General features: G+C 36.3%; 1 protein-coding gene across 1 annotated transcript in view; it reads right to left on the bottom strand.

Annotated features, from left to right (window-relative positions):
* Positions 1 to 223: 223 nt before the first annotated feature.
* Positions 224 to 22,298, bottom strand: part of KIF5B (kinesin family member 5B) — a 43,970-nt gene continuing 21,895 nt past the window's right edge. Inside the window, exons 13-26 of the mRNA XM_068562173.1 lie at positions 21,914 to 21,982; positions 19,697 to 19,903; positions 17,660 to 17,803; positions 11,915 to 12,103; positions 11,145 to 11,262; positions 10,430 to 10,491; positions 10,224 to 10,333; positions 9,361 to 9,462; positions 8,301 to 8,361; positions 8,119 to 8,190; positions 7,866 to 7,970; positions 6,752 to 6,968; positions 6,094 to 6,207; positions 224 to 2,685 (exon numbers count right to left, since the gene is read on the bottom strand). Coding sequence (XP_068418274.1) covers positions 2,669 to 2,685; positions 6,094 to 6,207; positions 6,752 to 6,968; positions 7,866 to 7,970; positions 8,119 to 8,190; positions 8,301 to 8,361; positions 9,361 to 9,462; positions 10,224 to 10,333; positions 10,430 to 10,491; positions 11,145 to 11,262; positions 11,915 to 12,103; positions 17,660 to 17,803; positions 19,697 to 19,903; positions 21,914 to 21,982 — 1,587 coding nt within the window. The 3' untranslated portion in view covers positions 224 to 2,668. The remainder of the gene's footprint in view (positions 2,686 to 6,093; positions 6,208 to 6,751; positions 6,969 to 7,865; positions 7,971 to 8,118; positions 8,191 to 8,300; positions 8,362 to 9,360; positions 9,463 to 10,223; positions 10,334 to 10,429; positions 10,492 to 11,144; positions 11,263 to 11,914; positions 12,104 to 17,659; positions 17,804 to 19,696; positions 19,904 to 21,913; positions 21,983 to 22,298) is intronic.

Genomic DNA, 22,298 nt, shown 5'->3' with positions numbered 1-22,298 from the left:
ACGTAAAATAACGTAAGTGAGACTGATGGTTCATCTCTAGCTCTTAATTCTTCAGCCTACATATTTAATACTTGATGTCCAAAGCATATGCAATACATTAGGAGACAAAATACACGTGAATATAATGACATATTAGTCACTGTTCTGTCAAGAAAGAAGGCCACTTGGTCATGTAAAACCAACCTAATACGTCACTGAATTGAGTTTTAAGAAAGTCATCACATTTCAAAACATTTTTTCCTCTTTATTTAAACATAGAAGACATTTACAGCATGCAGGTTAACTAAAATTATATGGTGCCTTCCCAAATCAATTATCTTTGAATGTATCTTCAAGCACTGAAACGAAACCAACACATTCCACAGGTGGACTCGGACTCTTTTCTATCACCTCCTGTCAAATTGAGAGTTATGCACAGTAGTTTTCTTAAATTAGGCAAATAATTTAATTGATCACCATGAATAAATATTACTTTTATTTCACTGAGTTTCTGTTCTGAACCATTTATCAATACCATTCAGAAGAACATTAATATAGTCAGTCAAAAAAAAGACACTGCAAATTGAAATAAGTGTCAATGTTCCAGATGATCAGAAATTTTCATTCATAAGAGTAAATGCTGTGTTTAATGACCTACCATAGCAAAAGCAGTTCAGTGAAAACAAATTTAGGAAATTCTCTGTACATTTTGTGAAAGTTTGAAATTATAAATAGAAAAGAACCATTAAGATATTTTAAAAACCCTAGCATTGTATACTCTGAACCACATGCTAGTTACAATTCATTGTTTGTTACACAGCACCAATACCATGATGTATCTTATAAGAATGACACTACCATATTCAGACAAAAGAGAGAAAAAAAATTCTGCTTCATTTAACAATATTGCCCAAAAAAGCAAGCTTTCGTTTGAAAACAAAATACAAATGTCTATGTGAATGCAGCCAAACATTTCTCCATTTAGAAAACTATCATCACAAATAGGCGGTAGCACTTTTTTTTAGTGAACTGCACTGCTTCAATCTTGCTGCTCTACAAGGTTTCATCTCAATTTTTGGAGTGTTTCTTTTGATCATTCCTAAAAACAATACAATCATTTTTAAGATTGCAGATCATAACAGCAAGGATTTTTGACTGTTAAAAAAATAAATTTATCTTTTAAATCAAAACTATTATAAAAGTGGAAATTGCAACAGTTAAGGAAATAGAAAAATATGCCAATTATGATCTGAGTCTTCTGACTACGGCTCCAAATTTAATACAAACATCTGTATATAAAACTTTTTCGAAAAGTTAATTCTGCCACCCAGATCCTAACACAGAACTTTCCAACTTTCTCTTCTGAGTAACCTTAAATCCCCATTCTCTGCAAATTTCTGCTAACACAGTTGCAGTTACCCACCCCCAAATGATGAAGCAAATATTGAAATCTCTTTCCCTGTTACTTTTATAGCTTCTAAAACAAACTGCTGACTTAGTTTAATCATCTGAGGAAGAAGAACAGGTACACTTAACAACAAAATTACCAGCTACCGCCAACAAAATAATTTATTTGAGGATTGTTAGTGACTTGCAAATAATTTACTACTTCTAGACTAAACAAGAAATAAATTATAGTGTATGACTTAGTGTACCAGGTAAAAAACCTCAGGGATTTCAGACCAAAATTTAACCTATGTATTTATAAGTTTACCATATATTTGTCTTGTCCTTCCACATTTTTTCTCAATTTCCATAGGCTATAAATTTAGATCAACCAATACGGTACTAACAATATAAAATTATGCTTAATCCTATAGTATCTTAGTTCACTTCACTATATTAAGATGACAAATCATTATCCGTCCAATTCTTATATTAATTAGTGGGCTCACCAAAACAAAGCAGGGTGTTTTCATTCCACCAATCTATGTGGATTAAAGCACTGGGAAGAACAGAAATAAATTCCTTTTCCAAACTCTCCTTCTTAAACAAAAGCAAAAGATTTGCTTTTGATATTGTAAAGTATTTCTATTCAAGATAATTCAACAACAGTCATTTCATGAGATAATTAAGTAGCCTTGCTCAGTCTCAAATGTCTAGTTAGGCAGTTTTAAAGGTTACAATGCTCAAAGAGTAGTTTTCAGAAGCAAACTTCAGAGATGATACAGATAATTTTTAACTCCGAAGTCATTTCAAGGGATTTTAAAGTACAGTACTGACCTGATATAATTTGTGGGCATGTAGTGTTATAAGTGGTAAAATTTAAGACATTTAATCTAAAGGTTCCATTTCCCCTAAAATATTGTTTTAGTAAGAAAAGAAAAACAACAAGCAGTAGCAGCTAGGTAACTTAAACTGAGATTAAAAAATAAACAAAAAAAAAAAACAAGTACAAAAAGCACAGTCCTGTATGACACAGTTAGGTTGGCACAATGAAGACTAAATTTAAGACATGAAAGACAAACTGTGTAATAAATAGGGCCACAGTTGTAAACTGTCGTTTTTCCCTTCTAAGACACCAAAATTGCACTCTAGTTGTGTTGGGAAGCAGCAGAGTTTACGAGAAGAGAGGGCAGGAAACAGCTGTACAGGCCAGGTACAATTTATACACTAAAAAAAAGGTTATAATTCTGAAGTTCCCAAGGGATACAGGCTATAGTCATTGATATAATGTCCTCTTCATACTTCAATTACTTTTAACACCTGAAGATGGAAGAAAGCACAGAGAAAAACATTTTTATTTATACAAAACTTGTGTTTGAGATAATCATGAAAAGAATTAAATAAAATATACCAATGAGTTTAAAAACATTTAGCCAACAGCTTCGACCACTCTCCCCAAAACAGAAAAGATGGCAACATTAAATGATTGAATTTCTTTTCCTTTTATATGCCTCCGAAGCAGAGCCATTTAGGGACAGTACAATATTGAAAGGAGGTCACCCTGCATGTTTTTACTCCCTGCAAGAGCTATGAGTGAGTGGATGTATAAGTTAGATTTTTTTTAAAAAGAAAAAGATGATTAATAAAATGGCAGCCAGTAGACAGTGGCAGTGACATTAAGCCAAGGACCACTAACTAACTAGCAATGTTACATACATGGTAGCTGTAAGAAACAAAAAGGGGTGGGGGAGGGATAAGCAAGAGGTACATGTGGTGGGGAAAGTGACAGTGAAATAAACAATCCCAGGGACTTCCCTGGTGGTCCAGTGGTTAGGACTTGGCGCTTTCGTCGCTGTGCCCTGGGTTCAATCCCTGGTCTGGGAACTAAGCAGCTGCAAGCCGAGCGGGTGTGGCCAATAAAATAAAATAAAATAAAATAAACAATCCCAGCAGCAGGTGTTACCTAGAGGCATCCTTGTGTTCAGCTGCCTATTTACCTCTGTGTTTATTAGAAAACCTCCACCTGTCCAAAGCATTACGCAGTTAGAAGAACCAGCCATGTAAAACTGGGTACTGAAAGTATCAGTATCATTCATACATTGCCATCTTTTCCCAAAATAAACCCAGTGTTTTGAAATGTTTTTCTTAATAATTAAATAATTTTAAAATCTCTACAAAGTATCTAATTTTTTCAACAAGTTATCACTTATGTAGACCATATACTCCTCAATCATGGCTTAAGATTGATCGATGCAAGACTTTAAAAAATAATAACCATTATCCTTTGGACCAGCAATGAAACAAACCTGTAGGTGGCTATACTTTTATAGTTACTTCAAGTCTTTGAAAACCTGGGTTAGCTAGCTTAGCCATCTCCCTCATGTGCTTAAGTGCTGTCATTACACTGCGATCAGCATTCTACTCTCAAGCTAAAACCTAGCTATATTTAACAAAGGCCACGGACTATCCTCTCTGCAAACGAGATAGGAATTCAAAGTTCACGTGTGAATTTTAACGTGAGGACAATATCCAAAACGGATAAACTTTTACCTGTATTTATAATTATCCTTTGAAAATTCTTTTGCCCACCTCCACTTCCAGAAAAGGCAGCTTGCATCTACTCAGCACCCGTGCTGTACTAGGTAATGACATCTTAACTTGCGTAATTCTCAAGAATGACTTTCATTTTATTAGTAAAGGGGCTCAACAAGTTATTAATCCAAAGGGGGAAAAACAGAGGCCATCTCTTAATTGGCAGGAAAACTCCTGTCATGTCTGCTGATGTGACACAATATTAAACACGTATCACCCACAGTGTAGTCTGTAAACATGTTTAAAAGAATCCAATAAATGCTTCTAATAAACAGGGAATAGAGGAACAAGGCAACTACATACAGAAACAACCGAACACATCCGAGAAGGCATATGCTCAAGGAAACTGGCCTAGTCTATTTAGTAAGTCAGTGTCATTAGAAAAGGGGGGGTGTTACTCTAGATTACAAGAGACTTAAGGGAAATAACCTCATGTAAACATCAGTCCTGGATTATTCCCTGGTGTAGACAAACCAGCTGTAGAAGACTTAACCACAAATAAATAATTAGAAAAATCTGAATATGGATTGGTATATTAAAAATATTTTGTCAAGTGTGATAATGTTATTGTGGTATGTAAAAAATGTTTTATTTCAGAGATACATTAAATAGGTCATAAATCCGTAATTTACTTTTACACTTAAGAATTTTTTAAGAATGTTAAAAGGAGTCAAAACGAGACAAATTAACTGTTAAAAAGTAACTTGCTCAAACTCATAAAAGTAGAAAAATCAGGATGCAAACTTAGATGGGACTCCAATATCTGTACTCTTTTCACTGTATCAATCCTCTACCGTGTGGACAAAAAACTGTATTAAATTTATGGAAATGTGATTCCTCCAGAATACTGCATAATTTTCCACTCAAACTGAGAGCCAATGTTATGCAAAAATGACAAAGTAAAGAGCAGGATTAAAATAAACTGACTTTAGTACTGTTAGAAACAAACCCAGTCACTATCTCAAAGTTATCTACTGCTTTTAGTTTCCAAACCACCTACACACTTGGGATTTGCTGAAGAATTTAATCTGAATTCCTGTCATATGATAAAATATTAGGCAGCTATAATCAGTCATGCTGTATAAGAAAATGTTCAGAATATATTGGCAAGTTAAAAAAAGCTGGCTACAAAGTAGCAGATATAGAATAGCGTAGTATGTTGGTAGTATGTTATATTAGAATGTTTATTAGACACTTTAAACTTTCTAATTTAAAAGTTATAATATGTAAAGAAAGCTCCAGAAGCATATATACAATATATTGGGTGGTGTCTCTGGATGACATTTATCTTCTGATAATTATTTTTTTGATAATTCTTCATCCCCCTACAGGGAACAGATATTACTTGTATTTAGAAAGAAACAAACAAGAACTCATAAATCAGTTAGAAAAACCACTCACAACAGGTAAATGGGAAAGGACACAGAAATAATTCATAAAAAACATATGTATATAAATGGGCCAATAAATATACGAAAAAATCCAAATTCATTAATAAATCAATGAGACGCTTATTTTAGCCTATTAAATTAGAAACTTAAAAACTATTAATACTCAGTACTGGCAAAGATGCAACAAAATGCACAGTGTCCTTGGCTAAATACAATTTGGTGCAGTCTTCCTGAAGAGCAGTGTGTTAGTATGTGTAAAGAGTCTTAAAAATGTTCATTTTCTCATAATTCCACTTATGGGAATCTTCTGGAAATAATCTGAAAGTGAGGAGGTATAAAAAGATGTTTCATGCTTCAAATTTCATACACGGAAATTTCAATTTTGGAAAATTTCAAGTATGGAAAAACTGACATAATTAAATGTCCAGTAAAATAGTTATAAACCATGGTATATTCATTAGACAATACCCAGAGCTTTTAAAAATGACCCAATATTACGTTAAGAACAATAGGAGCAAAAATTTGAATATACATATAGTATGATCTGAACTATGAAAGAACTAGATGAAACCATGCTAAGTTACTTTTATAATCACATACATTAAAAAGAAATCATAACACTACTGTGAGAATCCAAAACACTGTTTAGCCACCAATGGCTGAACATCTCCACGGACAGCTGTGACTCTGAAGCCAGACAGAGAGCACAAACCCGAGGGCGCCACGTGAAGCCACGCCTGCTCACCTCCTCCGCCTCGCACGGCTGGCGGGCCGTTCTGCACAGATGCACCTCCCCCACGAACTGCACTGGGATGAGCCGGAGAAGCTGCTGGATGCTGCCCAGGACGAATAGGTTTAGCTGGGATGAGAAACAAACACTGACTTCAGAACAAATAACACACGACCCCAAGGACTTGTTAAGTCTCTTTTCTTATTTACAACAAATTCCCAAATGTCTTGTATTTCTTTGCCTTCTTGTTTCTCAGCGAATCCCTCTATCTCTCTTTTTCTTTTCAGTTACACCCTTTTCTCCAGGACCTATACAACCCCTAGCCTCTTAAAAACCTTATTCCTGCATCAATGCCTAGCAATTAAAGCGTGAAATACCGTGCATGACATTTTCTTGCAAGTCTCTTCATGCTTTCATAACATCGCTCTACACAGTTGCTCCTACACCTGACCAGTCCTGCTTGTCTAGTTCTGATTTATCTCCTTGTCCTGTTAATTAAGGTGGCTATTCCTCAATGCTCTGCATTCCCAACAATGCCACTCTTTGGTAAATTAGAAAATACAGACAAAAACCACCGTGACATCCCATAACAAATCAATCAGATTATGTTCTCAAGTAAATAAAAACATTCAAACCAAAGCAAGGTTTAAAGGTTTTATTGTGTCCTACTAACCAATTTGTGCAGAATGCCCTCTTCTGGCCATATTCTTTGACCTGACTGCTTCCTTTATACGATCTACTTCCTGCTGATAGCGTTTGCGATCGCGAGATGCATTTTCTTTGGCCTCTTTCAGCGCTGACTCCAAAGCTTTCACTCTCTCAGCTGTAGCTCTGAGTCGCTTTTCCAGCTTAGGAAGCTCACAGCGAAGATCTGCGTTATCACGTACCAGCTAAAGGTATATAGGAAAAATAAGGATTCTGGCTTTAACGATGATTTGAAAAAACAGAAACATTTCATAATTTCTCTTGAAAGAAAAACTACATTTTATATTAAGGTTTTCCCACTTAGCTAATTTAAATAATTTAGACAGCAACAAAGAATACATATACCCATAAATATCATCCTCACACGTTTCTCCCCAAAATATAATTTCACTCAATGCTGGGGGAATGGGGAGACTGTTCTTTCTCCCTATGACAATAATATGCTACGGCACAGTGTTAGGTCTCCTCATTAAGATACTGATCTGGTGGAAACAAATATCTTTTTAGATACAGCAAGACCCACAAGTACACATAAACTTGGCAAGTCCAAACATCAGGTTTCTAGTAACAAAGACATACAACAATAAAGTATGCCAAGAAACTAAAAGTAAGAAACTGAATCAAAGAAAAGTAAGTAACTGAATCAAATATCAAGCCTTAATAAAAAATAAGCAAAAAACCCCACAGTAAGCATTATTTAAAAAAAAAATACAAACTGCCTCATTATTATAGTATTTCAGACTCCAGGGCATTAAATGTATAAACACCAAAAAAAAAAAAGGGGGGGGGGATTTTAACTCAAAGACTTGTCTACCAGAGATTTTAAAATGACCATGAATAAATTAAGAAAACTAACAGACCTGAAACCCTACGAAGAAAACAACACATGTTTTCATTGACCTCTTGCTAAAGGCTGTTAGGAATATTAACTCCCATAAAAACTGCTAGTTGTTTGTTTATACAATTGCGTGATAAAATAATGGAATGGCTCAGGGTATGAAAATCCTTAGGACTCTGAAGACTCAAATACTTGCCACTCTTCAGATTTTATTGCAGCGAACACAAAATATTCTCCTTGTTACCTGTTTGTGGACTTTGGTGAGTTGTTCAAGATTATTCTCAAGAAAGGAGATTTTTTGCTTCTGAGCGGCACTGCCTCCGGTGTCATCCGAATCAACCTCGGCGCTCTAGAGAAGATGGGCAAGTGTTATGAGACCAAATAAGGGCGACGCTTACCCCCCCACTCCTATGACAGTGTCAGGCTACTCCACTCAGAATGCAATTAGACACAGTAAGCACCACTATATAAACACCGACCCAGTATTATTTCATTACCTTTTTAACCCTGGTGGCCAGGTCCTGAACAAAGAGCTTCCGCAGGTTGTGTAACGTCTGAAGTTCCTTCGCCTTGAATTAAGAAAGCAGTATTTTTAGAAGTAGGTCTTCAAACTGAGTATAACCAGGGGAAGAACCCATTAAAGATTCCCCAATCCTATTTATATCCAAGTTTTTCTTACCACCGTCTCTTCCAAACCCTTCAGGTCTTGTCTCGCTTGTTCTCGTCTATCTTGCATAACCCTAAACAGTGGAAGAATATACAAATACACTTTCAACTCTGAGTCCATAAATTCTAGATTTATTTAGCAGAAATATTGAATCAAATATTTTTATCTGACAGGATCAATGCTTACATTCAAATAAGTAAAAGATCATCATAGTTTTAAAAAACAGCTTACCAGTGCTGTGTCTTTCAAAGAAATTTCTATATGCCTTGTAATTTTCTAAATCTATGGTTTATTAGAAAAAAACTGTCCTAACATAGCAATGGAAGCGATGAAAGAAAATGTGGCAGAATTCAAGGAATAAGGAGTGGTTCTTTTTATATTTTAAGAATATGCATTATCATATAGCATACTGATCTTTATCCAAAATAATTCTGATTAACTGAAAATTAGAGATTATAAATTATTGCAGACTAAAACATCTTATGCGTTTTAAGTTAACATTACTCTAAACAAAATTATGGCTGAGACTCAGTAGAATTATTAAAAAATCAACTCTGAGCTGGTCCTGTTGGTGTGCCCATCCTAACCAACTGTTCCTTTATAAATTGTCTCTGATAAATTCAAGGTATGTGAAAGTTATAATCGTGAGTTTTCTACCTGCTCAGATTACAGAAAACTGTGTGTTGACTATACTTTTAGTCAGTAAATCAAAAACAATAAATGGCAAAAACCTCTGTTCAAAAGGCAAGGCTAAAACAATAATGTTCTTTTATTTATGCAAGATCAAATCTGACAAAAATTCAGTTTTTGTGGCAGATCCTGAAATCTTCTAAATTACCAAATGTCATGTTTTAGGTGATAACCAGTGAAATATTAAGACCTGGCTTTCACTAAAGTACAAGAAAGTATTGCAAGTTTTTAGGTATAAATCAAACCAACTCAGAGGGTTTAAGAAAAACACCCTTTAGCCTACACGAAGTGAAAACTTTATCCACTGGATATTTCTGAGAGTAATGCCAGTAACTCTCTCGCTTAGCTTTTATTTTTATACTTGAATGAAGGGTCTACTCACGTAAGTTCCCGTAGCTTTCTGCTCTTGTCCTGCTCTGCGGCTTTCAGCTTCTCATGCTCCGCTCTCAGGCGCCCCTGCTCCAATGCCATCTTCTGGTTCTGGCTGACAAAGTAAAAACCTCGCAGCGTCAACATCCCCATTTTCTGGAGGCTGCCATTAGAGCTTTCCAACTCTTCAATTCCATAGTCTCGCCATTCAAACGCGGCAGGCCTCCTCTGTTAGGATGTGCCCCCCAGCAGCAGAAAGAAAGAGGGCTGGGCTACGTTCAGCCACACAGTACTTTTTATACTTTGGTTTGAAACCGTAACTTGATTCTGTATCTTTCATCTCCCTGAATTCTTGTCCCTAAATCCATTAACAATAAGCCCCATGTCCCAAACTTTGCCATCGTTTTTTGTTACTCTCCTCTGGTTCCTACTCAAATCATGATTTGGTCACAGATCTCAAATTTCTATAAATTCTGTGCTATATGCATATGGTTCTGGAAGTAGGAAAATGTGTCCCAGAAAAATGGAGACGACAACTCCTATTAAAACACACACTTCTAAAACCCACAATTTCCAATAAAGTTTTTCTCAGTTAAGAATATTTTTTAAAAGTTAAGGAAATGATTCAGAGGAGACAGTGCTATCTATTTGTAATAGTGGCTGAAGTTGGGAATTCTTTACTTTTTACTGAATATTTACATCAAAAGACCTAAGAACATTTTTCAATAATTTCCTATGGAACTTAGAAGTTCCACTCATAAATGAAAAGATTCTTTATTTTCAAGTCAAAAATTGTTTCAAAGAAAAATGCAGGTTTCTAATAAGGATATATTGTCCACCAGTAGTTTCTGCTATCTCAAAGGAAAGCATACTTACTCTTGAAGATCAGTGATAAGTTTTTCTTTTGCCTCGACCTCATCTCTCAAACTACTAATTTGTTTTTGATGCGTTTCTCTGTGGCTTTGGATCTGCTGTTCAACAGCTTGCTAAAATCATTGGGGGGAAAGGATATTAAGTCAGATTACTCAAGATTAACAAGGATGAATTAAAACTGTGAGAATCCAATGCTACATCAAACTTGCCTTAACTTCATTTGCAGTCTGAACTTTATTCAAGTGCTCCTTTTCCATTTCATGCACTTTCTCTGTTTGGGTAGGGAGAGAAAACAGAAGAGAGGAAATGAGCCTTAGAGTTCTTGATATAAACCAAGGGGCAAATGGGTTTTATGAGGCTATGTTCCTTAACAGTACTTGACTTTAAATTATCCAAATGCCAAACGGTAAATCTTGCTCTCTACGCTCAAGACATACTGACTAGTAACCTTAGTTATAGTCTTTGTGTTGATATTATGGTTTCCTTTACTTTCTTTGCCGAATCCTGGAACAGATGGGTTAGCACATGGTAGGGAAATGAAACAGCTTTCCCCTGTGTCAGGACACACACACACACACACACACACACACACACACACACACACACACACACACACACACACACACACACACACACACACACACACACACACACACACACACACACACACACACACACACACACACACACACACACACACCACTTTATAACTTTGTGGGAAATTCCTAGACTGGTCACTTGACTATTCAAACACGATTTCAAAAATATGTTTCAAAGCCACATTAAAATGTGTTATTTGTTTACTATTCCAAGTTATCTGTATTCCTACCAATCTCTATCAGTGTGAATGCTGACTACAATCATACTAAAGTCGGTAACAACTTACAATAGAGATGTAACTCATAAGTAACTGGAAGCGAGTACCTTGTGCTCGAAGCTGGACGAGTTCTTCACTGAGGGAATCCACAGACTCCTCCAGCTGTCTTTTCTTTTGCTCCACATTTTGAAGGTATTCAGTCAATGATCTGATTTTGGCTTCATGCTTTTGGGAAAAATATACTGATATGAAGTGGAATAAAATCTCTGACACATACTTTGTTGTTCAGAATATTTGAAAGTAAGCAAGTTTTATCGACATTATCTAAACATGTAATACATTTACAGAATAAGATATTTAAACCTAAAATGTTCAGGGGCAAGATTTACAATGATAAAGAATTTAATCAATGAAATGGTCATGCGTACAAGTTTTTAACACTTACAAAATAAGGCACTAAAGGCTGACATATGAGGTAATATTCTTACTGTTATCTCCAACTAACATTATTACCCTCATCCCTCCTGCTACAATTCCTATCTTGGTGAATGGTCTCACCCATGCAGTTGCCAAAGCCACATAACCAGCCCTGCATTTTTATTCACCCTAGAGTTCTTCTAGATTCTTCAACAGTCAAATCAGTCACAGCTTTCTAGTAAATTCCTATACGTAACATACACGTTACCAAACATAACCCACTTAAATCATTCATGTTATTTTACTGCAGCTAGAGTAAGAAAAACTAATTGAATTAACCTTTTAACGTTGTTACTCAAAATAACCTACAGAAGGTCATTTTTATTAAAACATTTACAATAAATAAAATTTACATACGGCTGTTCAAAAAACTGAGGAAACTTTGTTCTGTAACACATACTTGAGAGATACGAAGCTGGCATGCTGCTAACTCCTTTTCATTTTCTTCCATTTTTTTGTTGCTCTCAGTTTGTGTGCTTTCTAGCTGTTTGCAGCGCTTCACCATGGTTTTCACTTCTGACTTCATTTTGCTAATGTAGAGCCTTGCAACAGTGAACTCTTCATCTATCATGCCAGTTCCCTCAGGCTGCTGTGAGAAAAAGGGAAACAGAAATGAAAGACAGAAATGTCTAGTCTGTGTTTACCCAATTATGACTCTAAAATCTTAAACAAAATTAAATATTTTTAATACTACTCAACATTTGTAGGAAGTCTGAAATTTTTTCTTTTATTAAATATTGTTTTTAATAAAGGGTGAGTAAAGCAGAGCTTAATTTTTGCCTTCCTTACTTCCTAAAACTTAATGTTAATACATGCCTACAAGGAAGATGGATGTAAGCGTAAAAACAAACAAACAACACTAATGAACCCTGCCTCTTTCAATTTTTGGATTTCCTCCTCAAAGGCCCTCTTCAGTAAATTCACTGTTAATCATGTATATGTCCAGTTCAAAACTTAACAAATAATGATGTTTAGGTGGCAGTGAAATGATGACTTTTAAGTTCTCCAAGGAGGAACTGTGGTCAGTGTACATTCCTTAGTAACTTTCATTACAAAATATCAGTACAATATTCAGTGTCAAAAATAAGGAGCTCAGGGGAATTCCCTGGTGGTCCAGTGGTTAAGACTCAGCACTTTCATTGCTGGGGCATGGGTTCAAGCCCTGTTCAGGGAACTAAGATCCTGCAAGCTGCACAGCACGGCAAAAAAATAAGAGCTTGACCTTCCTGCTAAAATCTGGAACAAGACAAGACACTCTCACCAATTCTATTCAACACAGTATTGGAAGTTCTAGCCAGAGCACTCAGACAAGAAAAAGAAGTAAAAGGTATCCAGACTGGAAGGGAAGAGGTAAAACTGTCATTATATGTAGATGACATGATATATACTATATATAGAAAACCCTAAAGACTCCACACAAAAACTACCAGAATTGATAAAAGGACTTCAGCAAGGTAGTAGGATACAAGATAAACATATAGAAATTGGTTGCATTTCTTTACACTAACAATAAAACAACAGAAAGGGAATGTAAAAAAACCAGTATCTTTTAAAATTGCACCAAAAAATTAAAATACTTAGGAATAAACCTGACCAAGTAGGTAAAAGACTTAACCGCCAAAGCAATCCTGAGGAAAAAGAAAAAGGCAGGAGGCATAACCTTCCCAGACTTCAGACAACACAAAGCTACAGTAATCAAAACAGCATGATACTGGCACAGAAACAGACATATGGAGCAATGGAAAAGAACAGAGAGCCCAGAAATAAACCCACAAAACTATGGCCAATCACACAGCTTTGACACATGAGGCAAGAATATACAATGGGAAAAAGACAGTCTCTTCAGCAAGTGGTGCTGGGAAAGTTAGACAGCCACATGTAAATCAATGAAGTTAGAACACTCCCTCACATCATACACGAAAATAAACTCAAAATGGCTTAAAGACTTAAACATAAGACATGACACTATAAAACTCATAGAAGAGAACATAGGCAAAACATTCTCTGACATAAATCGTACCAATGTTTTCTTAGGTCAATCTCCCAAGGCAATAGAAATAAAAGCAAAAATAAACAAATGAGACCTAATCAAACTTAAAAGCTTTTGCACAGCAAAGGAAACCATAAACAAAATGAAAAGACAACCTACGGACTGGGAGAAAATATTTCCAAGTGATGTGACTGACAAGGGTTTAATTTCCCAGATATACAAACAGCTCACACAACTCAATATCAAAAAAACAAACAACCCAATCAAAAAATGGGCAGAAGACCTAAACAGACATTTCTCCAAAGAAGACATACAAATGGCCAAAAGACACATGAAAAGATGCTCAACATCATGAATTATCAGAGAAATGCAAATCAAAACTACAATGAGGTACCACCTCACACCAGTCAGAATGGCCATCGTTAAAGTCTACAAATAACAAATGCTGGAGAGGGTGTGGAGAAAAGGAACCCTCCTACACTGCTGGTGGGAATGTAAGTGGCTGCAGCCACTATGGAAAACAGCATAGCAGTTTATCAAAAAATTAAAAACAGAGTTGCCATATGATCCAGCAATCCCACTCTTGGGCATCCCCTTTTGGTTGCCAAGGCGCAGGAGGGGAGAGAGGAGTGGGAGTTTGGGATTAGCAGATGCAAACTATTATATAGAGAATGGAAAAACAACAAGATCCTACTGTATAGCACAGGGATGTATATTCAATATCTTGTCATAAGCCATAATGGAAAAGAATATGAAAAAGAATGTGTGTGTGTGTGTGTATATATACACACACACACATATATATATATATAAAAGTGAATCACTTTGATGTACAGCAGAAATTAACACAACATTGTAAATCAACTATACTTCAATTTAAAAAAAGAGAGGAAAAAAATAAGGAGCTTGAGAAGGAAGAAATAAACCTGTCTTTGTCTGCAGACGACACGGTTGTTTAAATGTAACATAATATGTATAAGATCCAGATGACAAAAGAAATCAAAGAAGGACTACATAAGTGGGAGACGGTCCATATTCATGGACAGAAGACTCAATATTGAGATGTCAGTCTTTCCCAACTTGATCTATAGATATAATATAATCTTAATCAAAACCCCTCCAAGTTATTTTGTAGATACTGACAAAGTGATTCTAAAGTTTAAATGGTAAGACCTTGAATAGCCAACATAATATTAAAGAACAACAGAGCCGGAGGACTGATGCCACCCAGCTTCAAGACTTATTATAAAGCTAGTAGTAATCAAGATGTGGTATTGAAAAAAGAACAGAAAAATAGGTCATTAGAAATGAATGGAAAGCCTAGGAATAGACATACACAAATACAGTCAATTAATCTCTGACAAAGGGAATTCAATTCAATAAATTGTGCTGGAAAAGCTAGTCATCCACATATAAATACAGAAAAATTTAATTTCAGAAAAATTAACTCCAAATGGATCATAAGCCTAAATGTAAATACAAAACTAAAGAGCTTCTGGAAGATAACACAGGAGAAAATCTAGGTGACCATAGGCTTGGAGATGAGTTTTTAGATATAACACCAAAACCACAATCCATGAAAGAAAAAAATTGGTAAGTTGGACTTTGTTAAAATCAAAAACTTCTGCTCTACAAAAGACACTTAAAAGAATGAAAAAAAAAAAAAAAAAAAAGAATGAAAAGATAAGCCAGACTGGGAGAAATATTTGCAAAACACATATCTGATGAAGGACTATCATCCAAAACATACAAGGAGAACTCTTAAAACTGACGGTAAGAAAACCAACAACCAAATGCAAATTAAAACAACAATGAGGACTTCCCTGGTGGCGCAGTAGTTAAGAATCCTCCTGCGGGGCTTCCCTGGTGGCGCAGTGGTTGAGAATCTGCCTGCCAATGCAGGGGACACGGGTTCGAGCCCTGGTCTGGGAGGATCCCACATGCCACGGAGCGACTAGGCCCGTGAGCCACAATTGCTGAGCCTGCGCGTCTGGAGCCTGTGCTCCGCAACAAGAGAGGCCACGATAGTGAGAGGCCCGCGCACCGCGATGAAGAGTGGCCCCCGCTTGCCGCAACTAGAGAAAGCCCTCGCACAGAAACGAAGACCCAACACAGCCATAAATAAATAAATAAATAAAGAAAGAAAGAAAGAAAGAAAGAAAGAAAGAAAGAATCCTCCTGGCCGTGCAGGGGACACAGGTTCGAGCCCTGGTCGGGGCAGATCCCACATGCTGCGGAGGAACTAAGCCCATGCGCCACAACTACTGAGCCTACGCTCTAGAGCCTGTGAGCCACAACTACTGAGCCTGAGTGCCACAACTACTGAAGCCCACGCGCCTAGAGCCCGTGCTCTGTAGCAAGAGAAGCCACCCAATGAGAAGCCCGGGAACCGCAACGAAGAGTAGCCCCCGCTCACCGCAACTAGCGAAAAGCCCGCACGCAGCAACAAAGACACAAGGCAGCCAAAAAAATAAAAAAAAAACAAAAAAACCCACAACAATGAGATAATATCACACATCTGTTCAAATGGCTCAAACTAAAAAAGCTGATGACCTCAAATACTGGTGAGGATGTGAATTAACAGAACTTTTATTCACTGCTGGATGGAACAAAAAATGCTATATAAGCCAGTTTGGAAGACAGTTTGGGAGTTTCTTACAAAGCTAACATAGTCTTAACATATGATCTAGTGAACCATAATGTAAAAAACACAAAACAAGTAGAGCTCAAGCAGCACTTACTGATGCTTATTAACAGGAAAAGAACTGCATGCGAAACACAAAAATATCGAGGATCCTTTTTTTTTTTTTTTTTTTTAAAGAACCTATTTGCAAGGCTGACTTGTTTTCAAAATACTGTAATGGTTTAGTGAAAAAAGCAGTTTAGGTGTCAGGGTACCTGTACTATTATCACTGGCTCTGCCACTAGACATAAGCCAGTCTTACTCTTTATTTTCTCTATCTTTACCACTTTTTCACTTAAATTAAGATTATTTGAACATGAAATGGAAGGATTTTTCTAAAAACAAGTCACAAATCTACAAAGCAAATTTTGAACAACACCTTTCTAGTGTTCAGTAATATGAAGGAAATCTACTTTTTCATCCCAGAAGATTCCCACAGAGCTCGACCAATCTCACATTGCTTCACCATAAACAGGACAGGGCAGGATGTTCAGACTGATGGGGAAGAAAGAGCAAGCCATGTCATCCAGCATTTAATAACAACACTTTGCTCTGTTTCGATGAGGTGAGCCAGCATTAAAAAATGACATGATTACGAGAATGAAGGCTTGCCTCCATCAACAAACAGTAGCTCTGAATAACATCTAACAGAAGGAACGTGTGCTCCACAGTGAAAACTTTTATTTCATTTCCAATTCTTGTTAAACTGGGCTGCTTAGTTGGTTCTCACTATAAACCCAAGTTTAAGTTTGTTCTTTTTGATACTATTATTAGACTTTAATCAAAAAAGGAAGTCTAAACAAATACCTACTATATAACATACAAATCTTTCATGTTACGTGTATGTTTTTGCAGTTAAGAGTCTTTGGTTTTTTGGTCTAAGTCTTAATATCTACCAGGTCACAATTTTTTTTTTTTTACCACAAGCTAGTGCTAATATCACCAGTATTAGCATCCTGAAAAAGATTATTAGAAAAGAAAAAATAAGTGTGGCAAAATTTTGATTACTGATTAACTCTAAGGTTCATATTATTCTCTTTATTGTTATATGTTTGAAATTTTTCAAAATAAAGAGAGAGAGAGCATTAATTAGCAGTGCTCACCTTTCATCTTTTTAAACATTTAAAGCAATCAAATTCATTCACAGTTTACTCCTTGAGCTAACTTTCACTGTTGTTTCAATTACATACTTCCTGTGTGGTAATTTATTAACATAATCTCTAAGCGCAAAATCTTTACACAGAGGAAAAAACCAAACATGGGGTCCAAATAAATGCTACTTACTGAGCATGTCTCCCCAAGCACCCCTTATTCTCCCCCTTGTTCCTCGGCTATTTAAAATGAAGTTAATACCATCTACTACAAATGGCTGCTGTGAGGAGGAGATAATGGGTATGAGAAGAACTCTGTGAAAAATGAAAGTATGAATTGTGTAAAGATTATCATGCTTAATATTTGGTAGTTACAGTTACCTTCACGTCGTTGTTTCCTACAGCAATCCCTATTTCTGCCAGGTCTTTCAGTAAAGATGCCATCATCTCTGCTGCTCGCTTTTTCTGGTGGTTGGTCATTTCCTTAAGTTTCTGAAGCTCAGCATCTATACTTGCTAAACTTGCCTAACAGAACCAAAACAAAAGGTACTGTTAAATCTATTAAATGAAAGATCAATTCAAATATTGACACGTATTTCAAGTTTTCACCTAGTACTCACAAAACCATTATTTTCTGCTTTCATTTTCTTGAATTCTCTACTGAGTTCTGCGAAAGCTCCCAGCTCAAACTTAAAAAATATTTTAGGCCTAAGAGACCATGTAAAGTAGCTATATTGTAATTCCATTAAGGGCAAACAGTTTGTATTATTTCACTCATTTTTGAGATTGGGTAATGTTTTCTACTTAGAAATGGAAAACTTCCAAATTAACTATATTTGATTTTCATTTATGACCACAGTACGGTATGTTTGTGGAAACTGAGTCTGAGAAAATAAATGTTAGAATGCAAATGACAGTTTTCTAGATGGCTGGTATGTTTTCTTCATCTGCTTTTTATATACTACTTAGTCTCTGAAAAGAATCCACCTGATAATTACTACTACTTTTGTTCTATGATACAAGCAATTATCCAGGAGAGAGTGATAAAGTAGCGTTACTATCTGAGTTTAATTACTATAATTATAAATTTAAAATACTAGCTGGCTTACCAGCAACAAAGTCACCACAATTTTGAAAACCCAACCGAATCTGGTTGCTTTAAAACTATTCATTATATCACAGATCAGATACTGCATTTTAAATGCAGGTTACTGACTTTTAGTCAATATCTTTTAGTAAAGATACCATCATTTCAGCTGCTCATTTCCTTAAGTATCTGAATAGCGGTATATTGTGTGTTCACTCAGTTTGACCTACAGTGTAATACCAGGTCTAAATTACCAGACATTTTCTCTAGCAGCTGAACAGCAATATTGTAAGCATATAAAAAGATGCAGAACACTCTAGGGGTTTCTAACTCCTTACCAATACAGTGCTGATATATAAACTGGGACACAAACAGAACTGTCTTAAAGACTGAAATCAGTGACCAAGGACCCACTTACAGTTTACAGAGTTGTAAGAAACTCCTATTGTTCTTCCAAACAGAAATTAGGTTTGCTAATAATGCAACTCAGTTAAGAGTTATAAAGGTAACTTGATCTCCATGGTATTAAATTGTAACTTCAAGCTAACTGTAAGCTGGGAGGTTAAAAAGGGAAAAGGAACTTCTCCAGGGGCAGGAAGCCTTTTAAAAATGCCATTTCATAGTGTTGACTGCTTTCCTTTAGACACTTGACACGGATAGGGAGATAAATAGTGAGCAGTGATCCTGGGTCCAACTCTAAATGTGATTCGTAAACAAGAAGTTAGCATTAACAACAAGAAAACTTTTAAGAAACAGAGCTCATCCATGGTGATACTCAAAATACTGCAGCAGCAATCACAGCTATATACTATTCCTGGAGTCACTGTTGGGGGGCAGCAATCCCCGCCTTACAGCTATGAAAACAAAACCCTCATCCCCTGGGGAAGCACAAGGAAGATCCAACTACACTGTCCTAGGAAGGCACTGGTCCGAGTACTGGAAACGTAACAGTGAACAAAACATAAGTTACATATCCTGCTATTTTATTTTTATGTGCACATTTTTAATTCTAGTTTGAACAATTAGCTAATAACTTTACTGAGCAACTAGAAGCCAACTTTTACTTTTTTAACAGTAGAATAATATTTGGAATAGTCAATATGTTTTAAAATATCATTTAATTACGTATTAATAGATGTTTAAAAACTAAAAAGATAACCCTCCTCCCTCTACCTTTAAGGCTTCACATATGGGAGGAAATAAAGTTGACACTTGAGTTCCTTAAGAACTGACGTTATCAATCTTGAGCTTATATAGAAATAAGTTACTGAGGTAATTTTTCAATTAAGAACACTTGTAGTATAGTATTAGGAAAGAAAACTATACCCTACCGACTTCTGATTCAGCTCATCACTAAGTAATTCATACTCCTTAGTTTTGTCTTCAACTTCCTGAGACTTCTGATCATAGTTGACAGCAAGTTCCTCTAAGGCTTGTAAAACTTCCTTTACTTCTTCTTTAGAGGCATCGTTTTCTGCCTGAAGACGATTCAGCTCAGCCTGCATATTATCTTGATCCCTTCTGGTAGATGCCAGAAGCTATACAAAGGAATAAAAGTATCTGTTTTACCCAAAGTACACAGGTTTTTAAAACGTATACAAGTTAAAAATAACCTATTTCCATTATCATCTGCAAATCACAAAAGGAGTGAAATGTGGATGTTATTATGCATGGTAACATTTATTCATTCAACCGATCTCCTGAATGCCTACTATGTGCAGGCTCTGTGCTAGACACTGTGGGAGATGGAAAGGAAATCAAAGATTCCTTTGAGGAATCTAGTGGAAGAAAGACAGGTACACAAATAAATGCAATACAAGATGAAATGTAAGAGCCATAAAGGAGATAGGACACGACAAAGTGCTTGGTAGTATAGGAAAAGGGGGGGGATATTTCTGGACAGGTATTCATGGAGAAGGTGGCTATGAAAGGAAGATTTTTGTCATGTACAAACTAACATAACAGAAAGAAAAAGGCATACAAGGCTCACAATAGTGGGCACAGAAAAAGAAAGAAATCAGTAATGTTTTAAAAGTTTAGATTTTCTTTGGGCAACAGAGGGTGGCACCTGAGCCATGCCTCATGAAAACATGTTATCAGTAAATAAAATTTGAACTGGAAGAAGCCAAGAGACTAGTTAGGAGAATACAGTAATCGCCCAGGGTCGGCGGCTCTTAAGTAGGGGCATCTGGAAATGTATAGGAGTATTCCTAATGGGGCAGAATGACAATGGCCCTTCAAAGTGGGAGCCAGGGATGCCAACTGTCCTACTATAATGTGCAGGACAGAACCATATAAATGACGAATTATGCAAACGTTACTAGTGCTCCTCTGAGAAGCAATGCTAGAGGTCAAATAAGAATAAAGACGATCTGACCAGGATTAATCTGACTGATGCTGGGTGTCTCTCCCTGAAGCTGTGTAGTCTTTGCTCCCATCCCCAGAACAAACCTTAAACAAAGGACCATTTTTCAATTATCCCCCCATTCTGCCAAGTGAGATAAAACGAGGGTCCAAAGTGAAAAACTAGAGAGAAGGAACTTGAAAGAAATAAGATGAAAGTGAAGATGACAGAAATGAACAACAGGTTAGATGAGGGTAGAAATGGTGAAGGGGTAAAAAATGATCTTATTCATTGACATTCTCATTTCCATGATAAAAGTCATACCCTAAACTACAAATTACTAAAAACAAAGGCAATACAATTCAGAAATCAGTATTTTCTTTAATAATCAATCCCTTTAGACATATATCTGTGTTTAACTGTTTTTTATACTCCTTCCCTCATCACTTCCATGAGGAAATACGCTTCATAAAGGGAGGGGGAATCTAAGGTTACTCCAGCTCAGTGTAGTAAGTCTTTCCCAAGGATCAGTAAGAAATGGTTTGGGGGCCTTCCCTCGTGGCGCAGCGGTTAAGAATCCGCCTGCCAATGCAGGAGACACGGGTTCGAGCCCTGGTCCGGGAAGATCCCACATGGCGCGGAGAAACTAAGCCCGTGCGCCACAACTACTGAGCCTGCACTCTAGAGCCTGCGAGCCACAACTACTGAGCCTGTGCGCCGCAACTACTGAAGCCCGCGTGCCTAGAGCCCATGCTCCGCAACAAGAGAAGCCACCGCAACGAGAAGCCCACGCACCACAACGAAGACCCAATGCAGCCAAAAATAAATAAATAAAATAAATAAATTTTTAAAAAAAGAAAAGAAATGTTTTGGGGAAAATAAGACAAAACAGCACTGTACAAGGAAAGAAGACAGAGTTAAAAAGAAAAAAGTCATCTTTCCCCCTCCAGTTAGAACTCAAACTGAAAAAAACCAAAAAAACCCAACCCCAAAAAACCTTAAGAGGAAGTCAATCTTTGCTTCAGTCTGTATGATGTACCGGTCTCATAGAATATCCACAGTGAAGCATGAACATATTCAAAAATTTTAAAAAATGTACTCGAGTATATTCTGAGCTCTGTAGATGCCTTCATCTTTTATATTTAAGTGATAATGACAAACTATAAAGCTTTTCTGGAAGCAATATGAAAGGTATTCCATTTACCTCTTCCTGATCCAACATTTGTGTCTTCAGTTTCTCTACCAATTGGCTCTGTTGATTAATTTCTTCATCCTAGAATTTTTAGTAACAGGTTAAGAAAGTAGCTCACAACCTGGTTCTAACTGATTCCTAACACAAATTGTCATTACTACCCACCCCCCAATATTTCAAAGTCATTTTCTCCAAATTCAACCTAGCTTATTCCAATCTCTTATCTTAGGACGGTGTTGAAACAGATGGAATTTCAATTATCAATAATAGTAACATACTTATCACACAATAAGAAAAAAGGCTTATGTTTATGAAAGCTATTCATTAAATACTTTAAATGCTAAAAAGTAATAAACATGTTTAAAGCTTTGTATTGAAAATAAAGCCATGTAGCCAC

This window comes from Eschrichtius robustus, chromosome 1, assembly GCF_028021215.1.
Source record: "Eschrichtius robustus isolate mEscRob2 chromosome 1, mEscRob2.pri, whole genome shotgun sequence".
Classification (NCBI taxonomy): Eukaryota; Metazoa; Chordata; class Mammalia; order Artiodactyla; family Eschrichtiidae; genus Eschrichtius; species Eschrichtius robustus.
The sequence above is the reverse complement of the archived record's forward strand: the minus strand, read 5'-3'. Positions and strand labels throughout refer to the sequence as shown.